The sequence below is a fragment of the Chinchilla lanigera genome, unplaced genomic scaffold (assembly GCF_000276665.1).
Source record: "Chinchilla lanigera isolate Chin_1 unplaced genomic scaffold, ChiLan1.0 scaffold00013, whole genome shotgun sequence".
NCBI lineage: Eukaryota > Metazoa > Chordata > Mammalia > Rodentia > Chinchillidae > Chinchilla > Chinchilla lanigera.
This window is the reverse complement of record NW_004955414.1, coordinates 9,400,298-9,420,757: the sequence shown is the minus strand read 5'-3', so window position 1 is coordinate 9,420,757 and position 20,460 is coordinate 9,400,298. Positions and strand designations below refer to the sequence as shown.

The window sequence follows — 20,460 nt, the reverse complement described above, 5'->3', positions numbered from 1 at the left end:
TGCAGTTCAGGCTGGCCTTGAGCTCACTTTGTAGCCCAGGTTAGTCTCATACTCGCAACGATCCTCCTGCCTCAGCCTCCCGAGTGCTGGGATTACAGGCATGTGCCACCATGCCCGGCTTCTGTACAATTATTTCTTACAAATATTTGTCACTAGATAGCTATCTTATGAGGTAGCATCTTAGTTTTGTTTAACTGTTATATTAGAGTGGACTTAGTATTTCAGTCCCAAGATAGTTCTGTTGTGATGAATATTTTTACTTAGTCTTTAATATAATGAACAAAGGAAGTGTGCAAAAGGAAGGCCCTGAAAAAATTAAGGAGACCTGCAGGTGTATGTATATGTGTTTTTATGTATGATCTTACATTATATTATACTTACTGCTACTATTAAATTATACTTATTTGAGAGGAGGTAGAGGAAGACAGGATTTTACAAGTTTATTAACAGTGCTATTTTAGGAGAAAGTACATTTCATGATAGAATTTAACTGGAATGACCGACTGTTGTGCAGTGCAGCTAGAGTGTAGTTATTTAGCAGTTTCTTTGATACAGTCTTGCTTAGACTCTTGAATACATAGTTAGGAAGAAAGAGGGTGGCCTCCAATTCTGTCTAGACATAATATGAAAGAAAAAAGCAAGGACTAATTGGAAGTAAGGAACCACTTAAGAACTGACTTTCTTTACATTATGCTTGTATACTGGAAATGTGCAATATATATGCAGTATTGAGTAAAGAGATTTATTAAATACAGCTTTGTATTCTTTCTTTCTTTTTGTGTCCTTTCCTTCCTTCCTTCCTTCTTGTCTTTGAGACGGTTTTATTGTGCAGTTCAGGCTGGCCTTGAACTCGCCTTGTAGCCCAGGCTGGCGTGGAACTCACGGCAATCTTCTTGCCTCAGCCTCCCGAGTGGTGGGATTACAGGTGTATGCCACCACACCACACCTGGCTGTATTCTTTATTATATTCTGTATAATGTCAAGAGATGAAGGTGATCTGCATGTTGTATAGTATTAATGTGAACGTTTATTTTTTATTTCAGGCAGTTTCTCTTGGTGTTCAGCCTGAGACATCCAACTTGGGTCCTGGATCCGCACCATCCAAATTACACGTTTCACAAATTCCTGCTATGGCAGTTAAAGCTCCCCATCAGGTTCCTGTGCAACCTGAGAAAAACCGTCCAGGGCCATCCTTACAAATGCAGGATCTGAAAGGAACTAACCGAGATCCTCGTCTTAACAGGATGAGCCAACATTCTTCTCATGGAAAAGATCAAAGTCACAGAAAAGAATTCCTAATGAACACGTTGAATCAGTCTGATATTAAGACGAGTAAAGCTGCACCCTCTGAAAAGCTAAACTCATCCAAGCAAGAAAAAAGTAAATCAAGTGAAAAAGTAATCAAGAAAGAACTTGACCAATTAGATTCTAAGTCTAAATCTAAATCTAAATCACCATCACCCTTAAAAAACAAACTGTCCCACACAAAAGACTTGAAGAGTCAAGAATCTGAAAGTGTGAGGTTGTCTGATATGAACAAGAGAGATCCAAGATTAAAAAAACATCTTCAGGATAAGACTGATGGCAAAGATGATGATATAAAAGAAAAGAGAAAAACTGCAGAAAAAAAGGATAAGGATGAGCACATGAAATCATCTGAACACAGACTGATTGGAAGCAGAAATAAAATAATAAATGGTGTTGTACAAAAACAGGATACAATAACAGAAGAATCAGAGAAACAGGGAACAAAACCTGGGAGATCGAGCACTAGAAAACGTTCAAGGTCGAGATCACCCAAGTCTCGGTCACCAATTATACATTCCCCAAAGAGAAGAGATAGGCGGTCACCCAAACGAAGGCAAAGAAGTATGTCTCCAACTTTGATACCCAAAGCTGGGAAGATGCGCCAGTCAGGAATTAAGCAATCACATATGGAAGAGTTTACACCACCTTCCAGGGAAGAAAGAAATGCTAAGAGAGGTACTAAACAGGATGTTCGAGATCCAAGACGAATGAAAAAGACTGATGAGGAACGACCACAAGAGATTGCAAATCAACATTCTACAAAATCGGGCACTGAACCAAAGGAGAATATAGAAAATTGGCAAAGTTCTAAGTCTACCAAAAGATGGAAATCTGGTTGGGAAGAAAATAAAAGGTATGATGTTAACATTTTTGTTTAAGTACAATAAGGTATGCATTTTAAAGATAGTGTTAATTTAAAAATTTAAATGTTAGGAAATATTGTATATTATAATTACTACTTTATTTTTCCATCTAATTCTTACAACCCTGTGGGTTAAATACCATTATTCCTATTTTACAGAGAAGAAAACTGAAGTTTGGAAAGGTTTACTAATCTACTAAGGCCACAGTCCAGGTCACAGAAGAATTAGAATTCTTCTCGTACCTGATTTCCCTTTTTGTGTGTGTTTACTTTTCATGGTTATTTACCTCTATTTTAAGCAGATTGTTTGAAAAGGATTTTTAAATATAGTTTTGAGAATGAAAGAGAAGACACTTTGGAAATAACGTATTGCATTTGTGGTTTCAGTTTACAGCAGGGCGATGAACATAGTAAATCTCCTCATCTAAGGCATAGGGAGAGCTGGTCAAGCACTAAAGGAATCTTGTCACCTCGGGCCCCAAAGCAGCAGCATCGATTAAGTGTAGATGCCAATCTTCAGATTCCTAAAGAGTTAACACTTGCAAGCAAAAGAGAATTACTTCAAAAGGTAGTTACTGTGATTAATCCCTTGTAGTCATTATTGTCTTTTGTCTTTTTTTGTAAGTACTTTTTATATTTAATATATTTAATTTTCTTTCATTATCCCTGTGCAGGCGAGTGAACGTTTAGCATCTGGTGAAATTACACAGGATGAGTTCCTTGTTGTTGTGCATCAAATTCGTCAGCTATTTCAGTATCAAGAAGGTAAACATAGATGCAATGTACGGGATAGCCCTACAGAAGAAAATAAAGGTGGATTAAAAAAGAAACCTCTTTTATCTGATGCTGAATTAACCTACTATGAACATAAAGCAAAACTGAAAAGGACACAGGTTCAGCATTCATTTCCAAGACTTGATCTTTTAGATCCTGATATTTTTGACTACCCTTTGACTGATGCCTTGTTGTCTGGAATAGAATGTGAGCCATCCAAAAGTAAACATGCAAGTAGGAATAGTGGAGCACAGTTTGACAGAAAAGAACAATTTAGTGAAAGAGCAAGACGTCTTTCTCCTATATCTGGGAGTCGTACTTATGCTGAGAATCTTTCACCCCATGAGGGCCGGAGAAGACATGACGAGCAAGTCTCTGCTAAAGGTAGAAAAAGTTAAAATAGATTATGCCTATTCAATCACAGAAGTGAAGGGAAAGTGAACAGGCTAAGTGGGGATGGATTTTGTTACTGTTCAGAGTACTTTTTTTTTTTTCCTGTTTATTTTGTTGTGTTTTATTTTTCCCTCTTGGAAAAAGGGAACTACCATAAGGATAGTTACTTATCAAAGACTTCACTAGGTTTTTTTGTTTTGTTTTGTTGTTTTACTATGTGATTTTATTTAATTCTTACCCAGTTAAATATATATTATCCGCATTTAACAGATAGGAAACAGAACCACCGAAGTTAAATAACTTGCTCTCAAACAATAAGTTCATAGGATGGGGATTTTCTTTTAACCTAGATGTTTCTGAATCTAGAGGGCATCTTCCTATCTATTGCATAGTGTCTGTCTCTTCCCTCCCTTCTAATATAGTGAGATAGTTGTTTATCTGTGGTAAACATTTAGCTGAATATAAAGTCTTTAAGATAATTGGATATAAACTCCAATTTAGTGAAAGTATTTTTTTCTTTTTAAAAGGTGTACGAGAAGAGCAGAGATCTCCATTCAATGATCGTTTTCCACTTAAGCGACCCAGATATGAAGATTCAGATAAACCATTTGTAGATAGCCCAGCATCAAGATTTGCTGGCCTTGATACAAATCAACGACTTACGGCTTTAGCTGAAGACAGACCATTATTTGATGGACCTAGTAGGCCATCTGTATCAAGAGATGGCCCAACCAAGATGATTTTTGAAGGACCTAATAAATTGAGCCCTAGAATTGATGGACCTCCTACACCAGGGTCTCTTCGGTTTGATGGGTCACCTGGCCAGATGGGGGGAGGAGGCCCTCTGAGATTTGAAGGACCACAGGGTCAGCTAGGAGGGGGGTGTCCTTTGCGATTTGAAGGTCCTCCAGGACCAGTAGGGACGCCTTTGCGGTTTGAGGGACCAATTGGTCAAGCAGGAGGAGGTGGTTTTCGGTTTGAAGGTTCCCCTGGTATGAGGTTTGAGGGATCTGCAGGTGGTTTGCGATTTGAAGGACCAGGGGGCCAGCCTGTTGGTGGTCTCAGGTTTGAAGGACATCGCGGTCAACCTGTGGGTAGTCTAAGGTTTGAGGGACCTCATGGTCAGCCTGTGGGTGGTCTTAGATTTGATAATCCCCGAGGTCAGCCTGTAGGTGGTCTTCGATTTGAGGGGGGTCATGGTCCATCAGGGGCTGCAATTAGGTTTGATGGACCTCATGGTCAGCCAGGAGGTGGGATCAGATTCGAGGGGCCTTTGCTGCAGCAAGGAGTTGGGATGAGGTTTGAGGGCCCCCATGGTCAGTCAGTAGGTGGTCTGAGATTTGAAGGACAACATAATCAACTTGGTGGGAACCTGAGATTTGATGGTCCACATGGTCAGCCAGGGGTTGGGATTAGGTTTGAAGGACCTTTAGTACAACAAGGAGGTGGAATGAGGTTTGAAGGCCCTGTACCAGGAGGTGGCCTGAGAATTGAAGGGCCTCTGGGTCAAGGTGGCCCAAGATTTGAAGGTTGCCATACTTTAAGATTTGATGGGCAGCCAGGTCAGCCATCACTCTTGCCAAGATTTGATGGGTTACATGGTCAGCCAGGTCCTAGATTTGAAAGAACTGGTCAGCCAGGCCCTCAGAGGTTTGATGGACCACCTGGACAGCAAGTTCAACCAAGATTTGATGGTATACCTCAAAGATTTGATGGTCCACAACACCAGCAAGCCTCCAGGTTTGAGATTCCTCTTGGTCTACAAGGCACACGATTTGACAATCATCCACAGAGGCTGGAGTCAGTATCTTTTAATCAGACTGGTCCGTATAATGATTCACCTGGCAATGCTTTTAATAACCCATCACAAGGACTACAGTTCCAAAGACATGAACAAATATTTGATTCACCTCAAGGACCAAATTTTAATGGACCACATGGCCCTGGAAACCAGAATTTCTCAAATCCCCTTAATAGAGCTTCTGGACACTATTTTGATGAAAAGAATCTTCAGAGTTCTCAATTTGGAAACTTTGGCAATTTACCTGCTCCAATGTCAGTCGGAAATATTCAAGCATCTCAGCAGGTAGGTTTGTTGTGGTTATTCTAAATTTATTTGATATGCAGATAAGTATTTTTTAAATGTTCCTAGGGTTTGAGGTGGATTATTACATAGATTGGATAAAAGCTTTTTTTTTTTTTTCCTTTCTGAAGGAAGGTCTTATTGTACTTCAAAAATCTAGTATGGGCTGACACTGTGTGGGGAATGAAATTAGCAAATTAAATCCAGAACTGATTTTAGCTCTTAAAACATCTGGGGTAAATAACTGAGTCACCCTCCTTTCTATCCTCTTGTCTTCCTCACCACTGTCTGTCGTATATACACACAGGCGCATGCATACATATACAAAATGATAGACACATAGGATGATCTTTTTTGTTTCAAAGCTTGTGAAGAAGTATATAGTTGTGCTTCATAAACTTCTGCTATACTGGACAAGTGTTGAGCCCTATGTCGTATATACACACAGGCGCATGCATACACATACAAGGCTTTCATTTCTTTTTTGTTTCAAAGCTTGTGAAGAAGTATATAGTTGTGTTTCATAACTTCTATCCTGAACAAGTGTTGAGCCCTAATATGCAATAAAATAGACTTTTCTTAAGAACTTCCTTAACCTTAGTTAAACAAATGAGAAAATGAAATTAGCCATTTTTCTTTTTTTTTAAATCCATGCTTTAAATATCTATGATTCTGTTTTTTGTCTTCTCTTCCTACTTTGACCATCTTTCCCATCTAATCAAATACATTGGCTTGATACTAATGTTACTGCAGCAAACTTGTTACCTGCCTTCTAATGCGCTCTGGTACCTGAACATACAGTCAGCCATCCATTTGCATCATTCACACTTGTTTTGAATACATCTAAAAATGCATATTAAAATAAACTTAAGGTAGTGATTTGCAATTTGTAGTTCATTTGATATTTAAGTGACTGCTTTTGTTTGCCTCCTAAAATTCTCCTGGGCTAAATTTATCTTTTTGCTGGTGGTAATATTTTATCAAGTCAAATTCATTTTATAGTAGCACTGTTACATGGAAGAAAATGTAAAATAATAAAAATCTCAGTACATTGTGACCAATATTGACAGAAAGTAGTATTCTGTTCATATCCAATGGTAATTTCAGGTAAAAAAAAATTGGCCTGTTAGATTTACTCTATTGTATGTCTTAAAAGAAATGATAGTTATTCAGAAGTACTCTAGACTGGGACTTGACATTAAGTATTGTTCCTACATTGAACAGAACTCTGGTAGGTTCTTATTATGCACTCATACCACTGAAAATTCACATGGATACTGAATCAAGTTTATAAATGGTGTATATTTACATACCAGCAACATGTAGAAGCTGGAGACTACAAATACATTATTTGTATGCCAGTACACCAGTACTTGTTTCCTGATTTGTTTCAAGAGGTCTTATTTTTAGTTAATTTTTTATTTTGTGTTTTTGAGGCAGAATCTCACTGTGTAGTTCAGGCTGGCCTTGAACTCACTAAGTATCCCAGGCTGGCCATTCTCCTGTCTCAGTCTGTCAAGTTCCGGGATTGCAAGTGTGGGCCACTATGCCTGGCTTTATTATATTTGTTTTGTAGTGTTGAGAATTGAACCCAGGGCCTGATACATGATAAGCAAGTGCTCTACCACTGAGTCACATCACTGCCCCTTTTAAACTTTTTTTTAACATTCTCTTTGATGTCCTTTACACAGTTTACTTTGTGTTGAGCCATAACTTTATCTAAAAATGATAAACACATAGGATGATCACCTACAGTTCAGATTACTAATTAAGGCAGGGTTATGACTAGAAAGAGGCCAGGGATTCAGCTTCGTAACTAGCTTCTGTAGTTGTGTACAGGTTGTATTGCTGGATGCCACTTCTCTTTGGACTGTACCTCCAAAGTGAACTGATCTTCATGAGGTCATACGGGTAATTGGTGACTACCTTGTTTTTGCATGGTGTCTTAAACTTATCAGGAAAGTTTTGACCCATTTGTAATTACTTACGACTATGAAATAGATAAGGGTGTTGTTGATTATAGAAGATCTAGAAGTGGAGTGACCCAGTCAGGTTACCTTTTAAATATTTACTATCGTAGGAAGTAGGCCCATAATGGTATCTGTGAATACTTTTATGTGATTATAATGTTAACAGGTTACTTAATATATACCAAGGATATTCTTTCTTTCTTTTTTGTTTTGGTACCAGGAATCGAACTAAGGTCCTTGAGCTTGCTAGGCAGGCACTTGTACCACTGAGCTATATCCCCGGCCCCAAGGATAGTCTTAACATTAAGGTTTATCTTACAGGTTCTGACGGGTGTTGCTCAGCCAGTAGCATTTGGCCAAGGACAACAATTTTTACCAGTTCATCCACAAAATCCTGGAGCATTTGTTCAGAATCCTTCAGGTATGTACTTTGTGAACTTTATTTTGTGCAAAGAATAGTTATTTTGTGCAACAGATAGTAAGGACATCAACTGAGTGGGAGCTGGGAGATGGGGTAGATACTTGTGATAAGATAGAATATAGAATATGTAAATGTCATACCTCAGAAACCTCAGTTGATATTTTCAGTTGATTTGTGTGTATGTATTTGTTATAATCCAGTAAACATTTGCTAAGTAAATACTAGGGTTACTACCTTATAAAATTAATGGATTCATGGTGACTAAAATTAAGGAAAAAACCTTGTGATTTCTTAGTCAGGTCCCTGATAAGCATGTTGGTTACTGTGGGGTGAGTCATAACTACTAACGGACAAATGGATTTTCAAAACTAGTTTTAGTTTAAATACATGGCAGGTGGAAAGTATATAAATAATGGTGATTTTTAACTTAACATGAAAGTTAATTTACTGAAAACTAGCCTAACCAAATACTAGTAATGTTTCTTTTATTTACTAAATCATTAAAAATGTTTTCACTAGCATACTTTTAGTGTTGCAGTAAGTTATTCAATTTACAAATTTAGGGAGTTCTTCAAAACTGTCAAAGTAATTATAGAGGTACTAGCTAATTTTATTATTTGTGCATTCATTTGTTAGTTGTGTCAACTCAACATTCATTCCATATGAAAGCTTTTTGCTTTTAATTTCTAGTGGACAATTAGAATATATACAAAGGGAAGGAAAGGATCTAAACTTAAAAGACTAGCATTAGAATCTGTCTCTACCCTCTCCCTTAATAGGTGGCAGGGTATAAGCAAGTGTTCCTGCTTTTGAGTTGTTTCCTTTGTGAACAGGATGTTCACAGTGTCAGTTTTTGCCCAGGAATTTTTTTAAAAAAGAGAAGCAAATGATAAAGTATGCAAGTGCTATATTAATGTATTTTCCTTTAGAAACCAGTTTTTTGCATTGAATATAAGATGAAAACTTGCAGCATTTTTTTTTTTTTTTAACTTGCAGCATTTGTACACTGCAAGAGTGGGCTGAGATAGTGTGCAAACACTGCAAATTTTCTTCTTTCTTGTACAATATTGGGTTATATATGGATAAATACAGGGTATAGAAGTATCACAGAGGAAATCACATTTCATTCCCCTGGTTTGGGAATATTGGAAGTTGGTCATGTCTTCCTTTTTCAAGTTGTACTTATTTTTATAAATTATGTGAACAGTGTTCAGAGCTGTCTAAAGCTTTTCTCAAGGTTTCTATTCTAATTTGAAAGTGAAACCATCATTTTCCCAGTAGTTTTATACCCTTGTTCATTTATTCATTAAAGCATGAATTGATTATTTACAGATGTTGGGCATTATACTAGGAGGAATTTAGGGTTCATCCTTTAAAGAACGTTTTAGTGTAGCAGATCTATTGATTGATTTCCTTATATACTGTATATAAGCTGGCCATGGTGGTGCATGCTTATAATCCTAGCACTCTGGGGAGGCTGAGGCAGGAGGATGGCAAGTTGGGTCAACCCCAGTACTGCAAACAAACAACCCACCCACACCAGCTGGAAGATAGTGCCAAATACTTTAGTGCCTTACAAGTACTTGTTTATTTAATCCTTAGAACAACCTTAGGTAGAAAAAATTATTCCCATTTTACTGGCATGGGAAACTGACATACAAATAAGCAACTTGATTATGTCCCCAGTTTGAAAGTAAAATTTCTAGCTCTGGTTCTAGAGTTCTTTTTTTTGCTGGAGATTGGAACCAGGACCTCATGTTTGCTAGGCAGTTGATCTACCACTGAGCTATATCCCCAGCCCCAGTTCAAGCTCTTAATCAATAAGCCTGGCTGCTTGCAGACTTTGAATACCTAATAATCCCTCTTACATATGTAGCTAATTGGGATGGAATGGAATGTTATGTTAGTGTGTAGAATGCTATTGTAATTGATTAACTATTGAGGTTGATTTATTTATTCATTTTTACTTTTTTTGAGACGGTCTTGCTATGTAGTTTAGGCTTGCTTTGAACTATGTAGCCCAGGCTGGCCTCCAACTCAAGGTGATCTTCCTACCTCAGCCTCCCAAGTGCTAGGATTACAGATGGTGTATTACCATGCTCGGCCTCATTTAATTTGAACAGACTTTAATTAGCCTACTTTATATAAGATACTATATGTACCGAGTATATAAGGTTAAGGGTAGCAATTATGAATATCATGCATGGGAATTGAAGTTCTGCCATTAAAAAGAACATTTTGTCGTTCAGAATTTTTCTGGAGGTGTAGGCACATGCATACTATTGATAAGCAAATACATTGAAATACTGGTTGTGTGTGTGTGTGTGTGTGTGTTGCTGGGGATGCAACCCAGGGGAAGGATGCTAAGCAAACATTTTATCACTGAACTATACCCCAGCTTCTGTGTTTATAGTTGACCTTCGGTAAGCTTGGTGCTGTTCAGCAGTAGCCTGAGCTGCTTAGCAAGGGCAGTAACTCAGCAGAGGTCATCGTGGCATGTATACTTAAAGCTGCAAGTCTCATCCTCGTGCCTCAGTTACTTTGTATAATCAGGGCAGGGAGCCAGTGGAGTCAGGAATACTTTTCCTACTTTGGCTTTCTTCCCCTAGAAATTGTGCTAAGTGGTGTGGTGTACCACTTTGGCCATATAAAAGTACTTGCTCCAGTGTGGTTAGGTGAGTAGAGAATTAGAAAGGTGGAGAGCTGAGTCTAAGCGTGCTGCTGTGTTGCATAGAAGGGAACACAAGGCTTCCTTTCCTCTATCTTTTCTTCCGCATGGAATTAATTAGACAAAAGTGGGTAATACTCATTTGTTAGACTATCTATACAGTCATAAACGTGTCTGTATATTATTAGTTTTCAATATATGTCCTGGAAGTGTTTTCTCAAGTGGTGTGGACTTGTTTGACCTAAATGAATAGTTAACTTGAAGAACTTGTGAAATAGTTAAACCTATCATTAATAAGATTCTGTCATATTTATCCTTAGTAGGACATCTTAAAGAAAACTGAAAAATGCTTAGTATAATACATACTTTTCAGTTCTACTCTACTTTGACTTTAAGAATTTCATTTTTTTTTAAGGTGCTCTTCCTAAGGCATATCCTGACAATCATCTCAGTCAGGTGGATGTAAATGAATTGTTTTCAAAACTGCTAAAAACAGGAATTCTCAAATTATCCCAGCCTGATTCTGCTACAACACGTAAGTATGGTTTTTAAATAATGTCAGGGGCCCGGGGATTTAGCTCAGTGGCACAGCGCCTGCCTGGCAAGCGCAAGGTCGTAAGTTTGATTCCCGGTACCGGAAAAACAACAACAAAAATGTCAGTAAGGGTCATTAAAGAGTTGCACTGTGTGATAATCCTTAGGTATGTCTTTTACCTATTTGAAAACCAAATATAATTGACTTCTAATGACATTTTGTGTGTGTGTGTGTGTGTGTGTCAGGAGGAATACTGGGAATTGAACATAGGACCTTTTAAGTGAGCTAACTCCCAGCCCTGTATATTTTTGATTTTGAGTCAGGTTCTTGCTAAGTTACCCACTGTGGGTTTCAACTTGTAAGTCTCTTGCCTTGGCCTCTGAGGGTGCTGGGATTATAGGCATGCACTGTCATGCATGGCTGTGACACCCTTTTAAATTGTCTAAAATTGAACTATTACCCTTATAGTGAACATTTGTTTCACTTAACTTTCTTGCAAATTTTGTGTGTAGATTTTTTTATGTTATTCTACATTAACTTTAGATAATTTGGATATTGAGGAAATAAAATTACAAGAAATTACATTAGGTTCCTTGGCCAGTAAAGAGTTCAAAAGCACTGAATAGACGGGGTGGGTTTCTCTATGCTTCTGTAACACTTTAGTGTTCCTATATTTCTTAATGGTATTGAGCAATTTTCTCTTTGTTCTCAATTGAAGAAGTAAATGAAGTTGCTGCTCAGCCTCCGCCTGAAGAGGAGGAAGATCAAAATGAAGATCAGGATGTTCCAGATCTTACTAATTTTATAATTGAAGAATTGAAACAGTATGTATTCTCATTTTCTTTAAAAGAGAGCTTTACATGTAATGTTAATTGATTTTATCCCTTTTACTATTCTAAAATTTAGGAAGCCTGTTTTTTTTTTTTTTGAATGATAATACATACATAATCTTTAGGAAGCTAATTTTTAAAATCCTCTTAAAATATGTCTGCTGCACAAGTATTTAGGTCATAAAGTCATACTAACATTTCTATTTTTATATGTCTTTTGGACAAAAAATGGTAGGGAGTTTAAATATTGAATGTTAATAATTATTCGTATTTTCCTTCTTTATCTTCATTTTCCATTTGTCATTTTTTTCCCTGTACTTTCTTACACCTTGGAAGTTCAGAAAATGAAGTTTTATAGTTCAGCATTTAAAAATTTTTAGAAAAAATCAGTTTTTGCCTGGTGTGGTGGCAATTACACCTGTAATCCCAGTACTTGGATTACACCTGTAATCCCAGTACTTGGAAGGCTGAGGCAGGAGGATCGTTGTGAGTTTGAGACCAGCCAGGGCTACAAAGTGAGCTCAAGCCAGCCTGAACTGCATAACGAGACCAGCTCAAAAAAAAAAAAAAAAATCAGTTTTTATACATAGCATTATGGTCATTGTAGAAACTTAGAAAATATAGACAGCCCTTGATATCCAGTTTCTACATTCCGGGTTTTAACCAACTGGACTGAAAAGAGTTTTTTAAAAAGGTGTTTATACTCAGTATGTACAGACATTTTCTTGTCATTATTCCCTAAATAATACAGCATTACAACTGTTTACAAAGCATGTGCGTTGTATTAGGCATCATAAATAACTCAGAGATAATTTAAAATATATAGGAGGGTATATGTAGGTTTTATGCAAATACTATGCCATTTTACATAAGGGGCTTGGCTATCAGCAGGTTTTGGTATCCGTGGAACTCCTGGAACCAACTCCTTGTGGGTAACATGGGACAGCTGTAAATCAAAGTATAATTACTTATAAGTCTTACTTTACAGGTAACCACTATCAAAATTTTGTACATTATCTTTACATAAGTTTGTATTTCAAAACCTTTAAAGCTGTTTTCCAGTAGATTCATAATATTCTTCTAGTTTATGTAAAATTAAATAGCTAAATGGGTTTTACTATTTTTGAGTTACTTCCCTTTGTAATCCCTTCACATATTTAAAAGCTTAGAAAAGATGGCATGCCCTTTTCCTGAAACTGTTCTTTATATCGTGTTCTTCTCTAGAAGCAACTGATTTTTTCAAATATTTTTTTACTTTACTTTTATTTTTCTTTTTTAAGATTTTTCTCTTTAAAAATTGTTACAAAGTCAGAAAAGTCTTTTGAGATATATTTATGTGGATTAGAAATATATAGAAATAGTAATTTAATGAGCTAGTAAGTAAAAACTAGTAAGTAGTTACTATTTCAAATATTTTATAGAGGTTTTTTGAGATTTACTTCATTTCTTGAAATACGCATTTTTTCTGCTTGATGTATTGTTTACATAGACTCTTTTTTTTTTTTTTTTGGTACCAGGAATTAAACTCAGGACCTTGTGCTTGCCAGGCAGGTGCTTGTGCCACTGAGCTAGATCCTTGGCCCTACACAGACTCTTAAAAGTAAAATTTTACCTAGTTTTTGTTTGACTTGATGTTTTAAAATTTTTAATAGTGCTGGGGATCTTGAGACCTTGCCTTGCAGTCAAGTGCTGTACCACTGAGCTACATCCACAGGTCTCTCCACCCCGCTTTTTAAAACAGAGACAAGGTATTATTTGTGTTGTCCAGGGTTGCCGTGAACCCCTGGAAGTTCTGAAGTGATCCCCTTTTCAGCCTCCTGAAAAGGAGTTGAGACCACAGACTGTACCACTGTACCTACCTAATCTTTTAGTACCTTACCAACTCCCTCCATGTAGTTATAAAACTTATTTTTCATTAAATCATTATTCAGTATCAGGATTGCAAATGTTTTTGATGGGATGCAAAGTACCAGTGTTCTGAATTTTCCTTTATTCTCCTCCTGTGGGTTGATAATAGCACTATTTGTTCATGTACTTGATCTACATATATTTCTTCTCAAACACGGCGCAGAATTTTTAAAAATGCATTGTTGTTCACCAGCTTACTGTTGGTCTTTTTTTTTTCCCGGTTACCCATATTGTTACAATATCTCCCTTACTGCTCTTCAAGCAACAGTGGAGCAGTTGAATTATTCAGATCTTTACAGGTCTAGAGAGGTGAAATTCAACTGTTTAGCCATCTCCACCTTGCTCTCAACTCCAAGCTAAGAATAGGCCATTTATTATTGCCTTGGCTAGCATGGGATCCTTCCATTTTTAGCCAAAGGAAGTAAGTAGGGCATAAGCCTATCCAGGTAGGTTCCAATATTCATTAAAGTTAAGGAAAAAGGGTCACTGATAACACTATTAGGTAATATCAATCTTTTGGTATTAACTGCTTCAGGCAGTTCTTTTTGGTTTGCCCTGTGTAAAAATATGGAAAACTTTAGCATTTGTAATTTATTTTTTTGAAGCCATTAAGCCGTTATCAAAACTAAAGGTTATTTCTTTTTCAAAATAGACGTTATGACAGTGTTATAAATCGGCTGTACACTGGTATTCAGTGTTACTCTTGTGGAATGAGGTTTACAACGTCACAAACAGATGTATATGCAGATCACTTGGACTGGCATTATCGACAAAATAGAACTGAGAAAGATGTTAGCAGAAAAGTCACTCATAGACGTTGGTACTACAGTCTAACTGTAAGTAATCCACATGGTTTTGAGCTATCTTTTAGCCTTTATTTATATCTTCCTCTAAAGGTATATTAAATAATAAATAGGCTTAACATGAATTTTCATGAATAAAATTTGACCCCTACAATAGTTTTTTTAAATAAAGGAATTTTGAAGTATATGTATTTATTGTTTATTGAAATTATATGAGCACACAAACTTGTTCTGGTTTTATAATTCCAAGTTTCAGTTACTGAAATTTTTTCATAAAATTTCTAAAATAAAGTTTTATCTAAAAGTTTTAAAGTTTAAATAAAGTTTTATCTATTTTCAGATAAAGTTTATCTAAAGTTGTAACTTAATGGAAAATTAACATTAAGATGTTAACTGTTCATCATTTGCTCCATAGCTTATTTTCATAGGGCTAAGAGAAAGTATAACTGTTCATCATTTGCTCCATAGCTTATTTTCATAGGGCTAAGAGAAAGTATTAAATATTAGATTGTACTGTAGAAGAATGAACCTTTACCTTTAAATTGTATTCTACCAAAAAAAAGAGTAAGTTTGTAGAATAAATAAAAATATTCTTTATAAATCAACTCACTTTAAGGACTGGATAGAATTTGAGGAGATAGCTGACCTGGAAGAACGTGCAAAGAGCCAGTTTTTTGAAAAGGCACATGAAGAGGTTGTGCTTAAAACTCAGGAGGCTGCTAAAGAAAAGGAGTTCCAGAGTGTACCTGCTGGACCAGCTGGAGCAGTTGAGGTAAGAGGCCAGTGTTTAAATTTTCTGCTTTTGGGAGTATTCTTAAGTAATCATGTATCACTTTATATTTCTTTTAAATACCAGTGACTAACTGTGGTAAAGATTAACTGTTTTTGCCCGCAGTTTATCAGTCCTTAAAACTGAAATCTCTATGTCTGTATTATATATTGGATATTATTTAAACTGGTAATTCTGAAATGTTTGACTCAAGCTGTGTTTACTTTTATTTTATTGGGACCAAATGTGTTCTGTTATGTAACTTTTATGTGGTTCTACCTTAGAGTTGTGAAATCTGCCAAGAACAATTTGAACAGTACTGGGACGAAGAGGAGGAGGAATGGCACTTAAAAAATGCTATTAGAGTGGATGGAAAGGTAATTTTTAGTTCTTACTTTTTGAGTGTTAATTTTTTCTTTTTTGGTACTGGGAATCAAACTCAGGACCAGTGCTTGCCAGGCAGGTGCTTGTGCCGCTGAGCTATATTCCTGGCCAGTGTTAATATTTTTTGTTGGAGTGGTTTACCACTTTGAAAGAGTAGAATTTTTTTTGTTGTTGTCAGTAAAAAAAGCATTGGCTTGTTTTTTTTGTTTGTTTGTTTTTTTTTTTTTTAAGATAGGGTGTCGCTATGTAGTTCAGGCTGGCTTTGCATTCACTATGTATCCCCGGCTGCCTCTTTCATTCTCCTGCCTTAGCCTCCTGAGTGCTGGGATTACAGGCGAGTACCACCATGCCCAGCTGGCATTGTACTTTAGTCATAGAATGTTTAAGTTTTGAGGGATCTTAGAAAGCAACTGGCTCTGTACTTATATAATAGGTAGCATAATTACCTACTGCTAAGCTCAGACATGGTCTTTAGAATATGTCCTCTCCCTATTTGATTTTGAATTTTATGATTTCATCATCAAAACTGTTACTGTCTCGGTAGCACATCATTTTATATTAGACATTTAAATGTACAAAGCAGATTTCATGAGTTTTCATACTAACATTGATTTTAGCTCTTTTGTGATTAGTTTTTATCACCATTATCTTCTGGCTTAAATTTTAAAAGGAAAAGTCATTTCAGAATTGTCCATTTGAAATTACATGTGAAAAGATACTTACTTTTTTTCCTTTTTGTTTTAGATTTATCACCCATCATGTTATGAAGATTATCAAAATGTAAGTTCTTTGGTTACTGTATTTCTCATTTATATTATTTTGACATCAGAGCAGTATTATTTTACTTAATATACCGAGCTGTCCTTTGTGTTTTGATGTAGCAGTTAGATTGCTTACTAAAACAGTGGTTAGATAGGATAACATAAGCAATTTGCCATGTTCTGTGATGTGCAAACAATTTAAATTTTGAAATATTTTTGTCATTTGTTGCCTCTGTTCACTTGAGTATTTTTTTAAAATTAGAACACTAGCACTAGAGGAATATGGAAAACAAGTATGGTGATAGGAGTAGGTTTAGAACTGTGGGAATATTAAATGCTTTTTGTTTTTCTCATTTACACCATTTAGCCATCTAGTAGAAGAATATTTTTTAAATGATCACATAAAATCTGAGAAGACATCAGTCTTGTAGCCTTAGAACTTTAAATTGTTGTTTGGTGTGATGGTTCACACTTGTAATCTTAGCTAATCAGGGGGTTGAGGCAGGATAATTAAATTTGAGGCCAGCGTGGGGAAACAGCAAGGGCTGGGTTTTAGTTTAACATTTTATGGGTTCAATCCCCCCAGTAGTAGGGGAAGAAAAAACACACCTCTAATTGTACTTGTAGGTCAGAATATTTTTAAAAAACCAAATAGTGGCCTGGTTTGGTGGTGCACACCTGTAATCCCAGAATTTAGGAGGCTGAGGCAGGAGGATCATTGCAAGTTTGAGACCAGCCTGGGCTACAAAGTGAGCTCAAGGCCAGCCTGAACTGCAGAGCGAGACCCTGTTTCAAAAAGAAAAAACAAAACAAAGCAAAACCCAAGTAGTGGAACACAACTGCCAATGAAACTGGGTTTGAGATAGTTTTGGAGGTATTTCTAGGTCATCCAAAAGATTTAGCATTTCCTATAATGGTTTGTGGAGACTTTTAAGTCTCTCAGGTAATCAAAATTGTGGTAGAAAAATCTGAGTACTTGTGAGGCTTACCATTTCTGTAGGGTTTAAATATAAAAAATTTCCGATCAACTTCTTTTGTTCTGTATACTTGTAGTAACTTGGCTGTTAAATTTATGGCTACTTGCATATTTTATTGTTTGACTATCTTTGTGGCATGTCTTGTGAGAAAGCATGTTTATTGAGAGCATTTGGTATCTGTGTTCTTTTGCTCAGAGAAGGGTCGTGGAAAACTACGTGTTCTTTCATGTGGTTACTTTGAACTTTCATCAGTACTTATAGGCATTTTCATTTTGTAGACATCTTCATTTGATTGTACACCATCTCCCAGCAAGACACCAGTTGAAAATCCTTTGAACATTATGTTGAACATTGTCAAAAACGAGTTGCAGGAACCCTGTGAAAGTCCCAAAGTTAAGGAAGAACAAATCGATACCCCACCAGCTTGTACAGAGGAAAGCATAACAACATCAACTGAAATTAAAACAGAAAATGATACAGTTGAGTCAGTTTAAATAAAATGAGAAAGGTTTTTTTTTAAACAAAGCTGCTGTTGGATGTAGAGGGTGAAGCATTTTTTATGTATATATAGACATATATCTATATAAATTGCCTAGCTGAGGCAGGGCCTTCAGCTATAATCTGGATAATAAATACATTTTAGTATTTGCATTTCCTACTGCCTGCACAGTTTCAGGTGCTTGTCGTGTGAAAGTTCTGTAGATGTGTGCAAATTTAATGAAATGAAATTGTATGTGTAAAAATGTACGATTTTCACTTGTCAAACTGTAAATTATAAATAAAAATATTTTTGCTATACATGGAGTGTAATATTTATGCACACCATCAAATAAAGACAGTGTTTCTGTACTTTTTATTGGGTGAAAATGGAACTGAACAGCAACCTCAACGTAAGATTTTTTTCTAGTAGCTTTCCATGATTAAAGAAGCAATGTATGATGTTAGTTTTATCCTTCAAGAGGGATAGTGAGAGAACACTGCAGGACTTTTCTAACAGAAAAGCCAGATTTGAAAAATTTAAAAAATAATAGGACATTTTTGCATACACATATATAGATATGTATCTTCAGCTATAGAAAACCATCTAGATGTCCATTTTCGCAAAGTATCTAATGAAGCAATTTTTATTCTTGAACTTGGACAATGCTGCCATCAAGCAATTAACAAATATATTTAAGTACTAAAGGTGATTTTTTTTTTTTAAGAGATATTTTTCAAATTGTCAAACGATTTAATGCAGATGAACATTTTCTATTTTAAGTTACAGGGGAATCTGTAAGAATGTTCACTTGAAACATGGTTAACCTCTTTTCCTTTGTTGGTTTTGATTTGATTAGATGGATACCACGAGATGTTAATACTCATACATGTAATAAATAGAATGATGAAGAAACTTCCAGTTTGTATGTCTATTTCTTGAGTGACTTTGGAATGTGACTTTCCTTTCCTTTACCTGTTTTTAGAAACATGAGTGCAGGGACATAACCAGGCACTCTGAGAGAAAAGACTAATCTTTCTGTCATCTACTAGAGGTGGTACACATATAAAACACTTAAAGGCGCATGCTTTATTGAATACTCACTATGAGATAGGCACTAGCAAGCTTTCTATGTGTATTTTTCCTGGTACTTAACAAATGGATGGTACATGATATATCCAGTTTATATATGAAATGTAGCCACCCATTTCAGAAGTTGTACAATAATTTGAACCTGGGTTTACCTTAATAAATCAGATCTCAAGATAAAAGGCTAAGACAGAAACAGGCACATCAAACTACGTGGTGTGTTGGGTTACTGAAGATGTTACAGAGGAGATACCTGGATCTCACTGCATAAATAGAGGAGTGGAGTTCACAATGACAGGAAGGATATCTTTGGAGAATTAAAGCAAAGGAAAAGGTCTGAAACAGTTCACACTTTCAAAAGGTGATTTTTATACAGCTGACACCAGTAATTCTGAATAGATTATTAACTGTCTTAGGCATGCTAAGGAACTGTACTGTACTGATGACCATGAGACATTTTAAACAAAAGAGGGCATTTTTTCTGCATTTAAGTTTTTTCTACTGGGTGTGGTGGCACATGCCTCTAATTCCAGCACTTGGGAGGCTGAGGCAAGAGGATCACTAAGTTCAAGGCCAGCCTGGGTTACATAGTGAAACCCTGTCTCAAAAACTTAAAAAAAGTTTTCTAAGGAAAAAACAAAAAATTTTAGAGATCAAATGTTGGAGAAAGGCCTAGTAATATTTATTTATTTGTCTTTTTGAGATGGGATTTCACTATGCAGTTCAGGCTGGCTTTGAGCTCACTTTGTAGCCCAGGCTGGTCTCGAACTCGCATCGATCCTCCTATCTCACCCTCCCAAGTGCTGGGATTATAGGCGTGCACCACCACACCCAACAGGCCTAGTAATAAAATCAGTAAATCTTCACAGGGTTTGAGACTACATGAACATTGCACTAAAAAACCTGTTAGGATCTGTGAACTCAATAGGCAAAATTTCCTGTTGGACATTTTTCTGGGGAAAACTAACTTTTATTAAATGCCTACCAATATACCAAAAGTATCCAAAAAGAAGTGTTATGGACATTCCCTAGGGAATAAAAAGCCTGTAAGAAGGTGAGAAAGACTTAAAGAAATGTGATTTTCAAAAAGTAACAGAAAAACTAGGAGTGGAAAAACAAATTAAGGGCTAGTCAACAATTAAAAAAAAAAGGTAAGCTTAAAAAACACTCCCTAATGACCCAAGAACAGTTTAATATGGGTGCCAAGGGCAGGTGCAGTGGGCAGCGTGGATGACAGGTAATGAAATAGCATGAGTTACTCTTAGGAAATTTGACCAAAAGACTGAAGAACCTCGGAGAACAGAGACATTGAAGGTTGATGGATTGAGGTATCAAAAGTACAGGAGGAATTAGCTTTGGAATGGAGGAGTGCTTTTTCCAAGGGGAACTGGTATTTACAGTTGGAATTAAGATAGTTTAACTGCTATTCTCTCTTTGAGGTAGGATG

At 36.3% G+C, this 20,460-nt stretch overlaps 1 protein-coding gene across 2 annotated transcripts in view; it reads left to right on the top strand.

Annotated features, from left to right (window-relative positions):
* Pcf11 (PCF11 cleavage and polyadenylation factor subunit) overlaps positions 1-18,839 on the top strand; it is a 26,583-nt gene extending 7,744 nt beyond the window's left edge. Inside the window, exons 6-17 of one of the 2 annotated variants that reach the window (XM_005379801.2) lie at positions 1,044-2,161; positions 2,558-2,738; positions 2,845-3,328; positions 3,865-5,423; positions 7,712-7,811; positions 10,895-11,014; positions 11,733-11,838; positions 14,405-14,588; positions 15,172-15,327; positions 15,609-15,701; positions 16,453-16,488; positions 17,725-18,839. In XM_005379801.2, the coding sequence (XP_005379858.1) occupies positions 1,044-2,161; positions 2,558-2,738; positions 2,845-3,328; positions 3,865-5,423; positions 7,712-7,811; positions 10,895-11,014; positions 11,733-11,838; positions 14,405-14,588; positions 15,172-15,327; positions 15,609-15,701; positions 16,453-16,488; positions 17,725-17,940 (4,353 nt within the window). In that variant the 3' untranslated portion in view covers positions 17,941-18,839. The remainder of the gene's footprint in view (positions 1-1,043; positions 2,162-2,557; positions 2,739-2,844; positions 3,329-3,864; positions 5,424-7,711; positions 7,812-10,894; positions 11,015-11,732; positions 11,839-14,404; positions 14,589-15,171; positions 15,328-15,608; positions 15,702-16,452; positions 16,489-17,724) is intronic. The other variant, XM_005379802.2, reaches the window with a different exon arrangement.
* Positions 18,840-20,460: the final 1,621 nt, after the last annotated feature.